The 3,877-nt window shown below is 38.3% G+C and overlaps 1 protein-coding gene across 1 annotated transcript; it reads left to right on the forward strand.

Annotated features, from left to right (window-relative positions):
- Nucleotides 1-591: 591 nt before the first annotated feature.
- LOC101840870 lies at nucleotides 592-3,602 on the forward strand. Its single transcript, XM_005085919.2, has 3 exons — nucleotides 592-659; nucleotides 1,086-1,198; nucleotides 2,829-3,602. The coding sequence occupies exons 2-3, from the start codon at nucleotides 1,170-1,172 to the stop codon at nucleotides 3,499-3,501; spliced, it is 702 nt and encodes a 233-aa protein (XP_005085976.2). The 5' UTR covers nucleotides 592-659; nucleotides 1,086-1,169; the 3' UTR covers nucleotides 3,502-3,602.
- Nucleotides 3,603-3,877: the final 275 nt, after the last annotated feature.

Below are 3,877 nucleotides of genomic sequence, written 5' to 3' on the forward strand. Positions count from 1 at the left end.
GATAAGTACATATTCTGTAAGTTCTGATTCTCTAGACAACACAGTATTACAGGCAATCCTAGGCCAGCAGAAATGTGAGGGTGAGTATTGTAGTATCTGGAATAGGCTTTCCAATCTGTGAACAACTATAGTTACTTAAAACTCTTTGGTTACTGACTTCTGTAGGAAGCTCAGAGAGTACCAAGGCCTATGGTGTGAACCTTTAATCTGGACCACACATTATGCTGGCAGCCTATGTAAAAGACATGGAGGTGGATCTTCTCATCACAAAATATCAGTATGAAGGTTGCATCTTCTCCTGTGTAAGATGTGGACTAAAATGGTTCTGTGTACTTTAATGGTTCAATTAAGAAAATTAAACCCACATATGTGCCCAGTCGTTTCTAATTAATTAATTCCACTTCTCAAGTTGACAAACAAGAATAGTTTTCACAGGGAACTAATAGGTTACAGAGTTTATTTGATGCGTGACTTATTAAGAAACTTATTTTAAATGTTTCAATCTGGCACACCATGCATGCCCTTTGGAACCCACTCATTGTTCAGAAACAATCACCTAGACCTAGTAGCCATGGAAATATAAGAATGTGTACAGTTACTTATTCCTCTTAAGATTTGCAGTTGCTAACATCGCAGTGTCCTAAAAGAGAGACAAAATGGTAAGGATTTACATTTTCTGTGTTGTTTTCATTAATTACCTCTACTATCTTAGGACAGAGAATGCCAAAAACCACCTCTGAAATGTTGATTAGGGTGAATTTGTATATGTTTTCCATTTGAGTTAATCCTGATGAGCATCATAAGTGACAGGAAGATCCAAATGTATATCTGTCCTTTTATCTGTGTAACTCACTGATGGTTGTGAGTGGGATTTAGTGCGTCTCTGGTATTTCCCTACGAATAAATTGAGAATAATAACAGCTTGGGTATCGCTGGAGGGTCACCAGTATCCTTCAGTGTCTAAGTAGGTTCTAACTAAGTAAAGGGTGTGCTGTGAATCCAACAGTTTGTGAGAGCTCAACAGTCCTTATGGCATTGTTCTAAGCAGAAATAAGCACCTACCAGTGCTTCCTTCTTTCACTCAGGTGCATCACCCCTTCTTGAGACTCCCTTGCTGACAAGTATTTCCAGTGAATTCGAGGAAGACTTGTGATATTGTCATCTTCCAAATGGATCACTCTACCCCCAACACGAAAAGGTAAACACATAATTATCCTGTGTGAAGGCTTTCTACATGGTTATTTACAAAAAATATTGTATCTACTCTTGAGGTTCAGACACGGGGAGCACCATATCCTGCCAAGATAGCTCATTTGTCTGGCACAAAATTACTGTCCCCCTGCTTTCATTTCTGCTTCAAAGCACAGTGCTCCTGCACTCCACTGCTTCAGACATGCCTCGGTGAGAAAGAGCCCCTGGTGATACCCAAGGCACCATCAATTGAAAACCCATCTTGTTGATGTAATTTCCCAAATACTATCTCTGCTGCCTTCCCGCTTTAATGCATCACATTCCATAGAAGGTATTGCAACAGTAGGTAGTTGATAAGTGATGCCGCACGGCAAGGGAACCCCTTTACTGGCTCATCAACTTTCTGCATGTGACATGACAATGATATATGCAGATGATGAAATATCACATATTTTGCCTTCTTCCTTTCTGCTAAATGACTCATTAGGACCTCTCAACATGATTTTTCTCATTTTCCTTATATTTACACTAAATGATCTGAATTGACAAAAATGCAAATGAGTTCCCTCATAGTGTTAATATGAAGTGCCAAGTTTTGCATCAAAGATGACATTGGCTAACCCAAAGTGACACAGGATACTTTATACGTTTCACCCAAATGAAGCAAATATACTCAAGGTGCAATATTGATTAAATAGCAAATAAAAAATACACATGTTTATGATTCCTGATCTTTTACATACAGAGTTTAGTTTTATGGTTTTGGGGAGCTAACTGAGCACCTCACATGTAACAGGTAATCATCATTCTACAAACAAGTTGTATCCTCATCGAGTTACAAACAGATTAAGTTTGTGTCTGTGCTAATTTTAATTACATCATATTACAAATACCCTTCTATAGAAATGGATACTTTTAGGAAAATATTTAAAGAATTATTACAGTGACTGATCCATCACCTTTGATGTACTTAGCTAACTTTCCATTCCTGTGCAAATTTTATGATTAGATGGCTTTAGATATTGATAGAAGTATGGAATTCTCTTGACTGACATAGATGATTATAAGATGTACACCATGTTTCTTTTGCTTCTTTTATTCTTACAGGTTATACAGATATTAAAGAACTCTTGTGGAGATAATGCAATAATACACTATAATAACTTAGTCTTCCTCTGCTTTGAACACTCATTAAAGTTATTTATAATTGTACCATTTTGCATTATACCTCCTTACATGATACTGCAAATTGGTATTTCACCTTTAACTCCTAGTATTGAAATTTGGAATCAAATAGGAGCACAGCAACCTTTAAAGGATACTATGAAAATATAATTCAAAATATGTTACAATAGGAACTCCTGTGAAAGTCATAGATTTTAAGACTTCATATACATATACTTAAATTGTGTACAACAATATATATGTATATATATGTATATATATAGAGAGAGACAGACACAGACAGAGACAGAGATAGAGAGACAGAGATAGAGAGACAGAGAGCTTTAATATAATGTTGAGACAACATAGAAAGTTGTGAGTACATAATACTCTATAAATCATGACTAGTTCTGTTTTCCACCCTTCCTTTGTAATCCTGGATTGACTCTATATTTGTTCAATCTCATCTCCAGATTGGTTGGGGTGAAAGAGTGGATCTTCAGACTGTCTGGCTTCCTTTGCAGCCTTTTGTCTTCGGCATTTGGAATAATCCTTGCAGGCAGCCGATACTGGCGCCTCTGGGAATTCGACAACGATGTCGTTCAGCTTGTGTACATCGGGCTCTGGGAAGCTTATTACCATCAGGAGCTTCAGATGTCTGGCTCTGTGACCAGGATTCTGGTGCACAGTCCTGTCAACTCAAGCTGGATCATTTCACCTGAATTTCTATGTGCACAGAAGCTGATTTTATTGGCGATGTTTTTAAAACCTGTGGTCGTGATTTTTAGCTCAGCGACCATTAGGGTTAGCATAATCAAAGCCTCAGTCCCTGAGATTCAGATCGTCTGCTACAAGTGCTGTGTCTTAATTCTTGTTCTCAGCAGCCTTTGCACGGTTCTTTCTGTCACCTGGAACCATGTAGTAGATTTTTATGGCGAAACCACCTTTGACTTTCCACCCAATTTCCCTGTTAGGAAAGAAGACCTGATAAAGAAACACCACACACATGTGTTCCCCATAGGGGTCATGACAAGCACTCTTTCACTCCTTGCTATGATTATGTTCCTATTTGAAATCAAGTCCTTGAAAATACAGAGTGACCTGAATGACCAGGGTGCTTCTAAACAGGTCGATCAAATGGCCTGAAATGAGAGAGATGGCATTTGTCAACGTGCCAGCTGACTCCTTGGCCAAATTATCTACACTCACATGATACTCCTGTAGTATTCTACTCACTTAAAATAAAATGCCACTTTGATTTTCAGGCTGTGTATGAAGCTTATTAATTTATCTACGTATTTAATATGTTCCCTTCTTTTTTCTTTTTTAATATTATTTTAATTTTAAATGGATTGTTTTACATGTCAGTCCCAGTTCCTTCTCCCTCACCTCCTCCTGCATCCCCCCACAATCCTCCCCTGCCTCCCACCCAATCGCCATTTCCTTCCACATAGAGTATATCTAGAGTCTGTCATTTCACTTAGGGTAGGGTTCAGGCACTCCCCTAAGAGTCCAGGCTTAG

This window comes from Mesocricetus auratus, unplaced genomic scaffold (assembly GCF_017639785.1).
Source record: "Mesocricetus auratus isolate SY011 unplaced genomic scaffold, BCM_Maur_2.0 Super-Scaffold_100003, whole genome shotgun sequence".
Classification (NCBI taxonomy): Eukaryota; Metazoa; Chordata; class Mammalia; order Rodentia; family Cricetidae; genus Mesocricetus; species Mesocricetus auratus.

Excerpts from the sequence above, each read along its gene's own strand:
- LOC101840870 (XM_005085919.2), top strand. The coding sequence starts at position 1,170 with ATGGATCACTCTACCCCCAACACGAAAAG. Across the intron at positions 1,199-2,828 it reads TCTACCCCCAACACGAAAAG|ATTGGTTGGGGTGAAAGAGT; the intron begins GTAAACACATAA and ends TCTCATCTCCAG.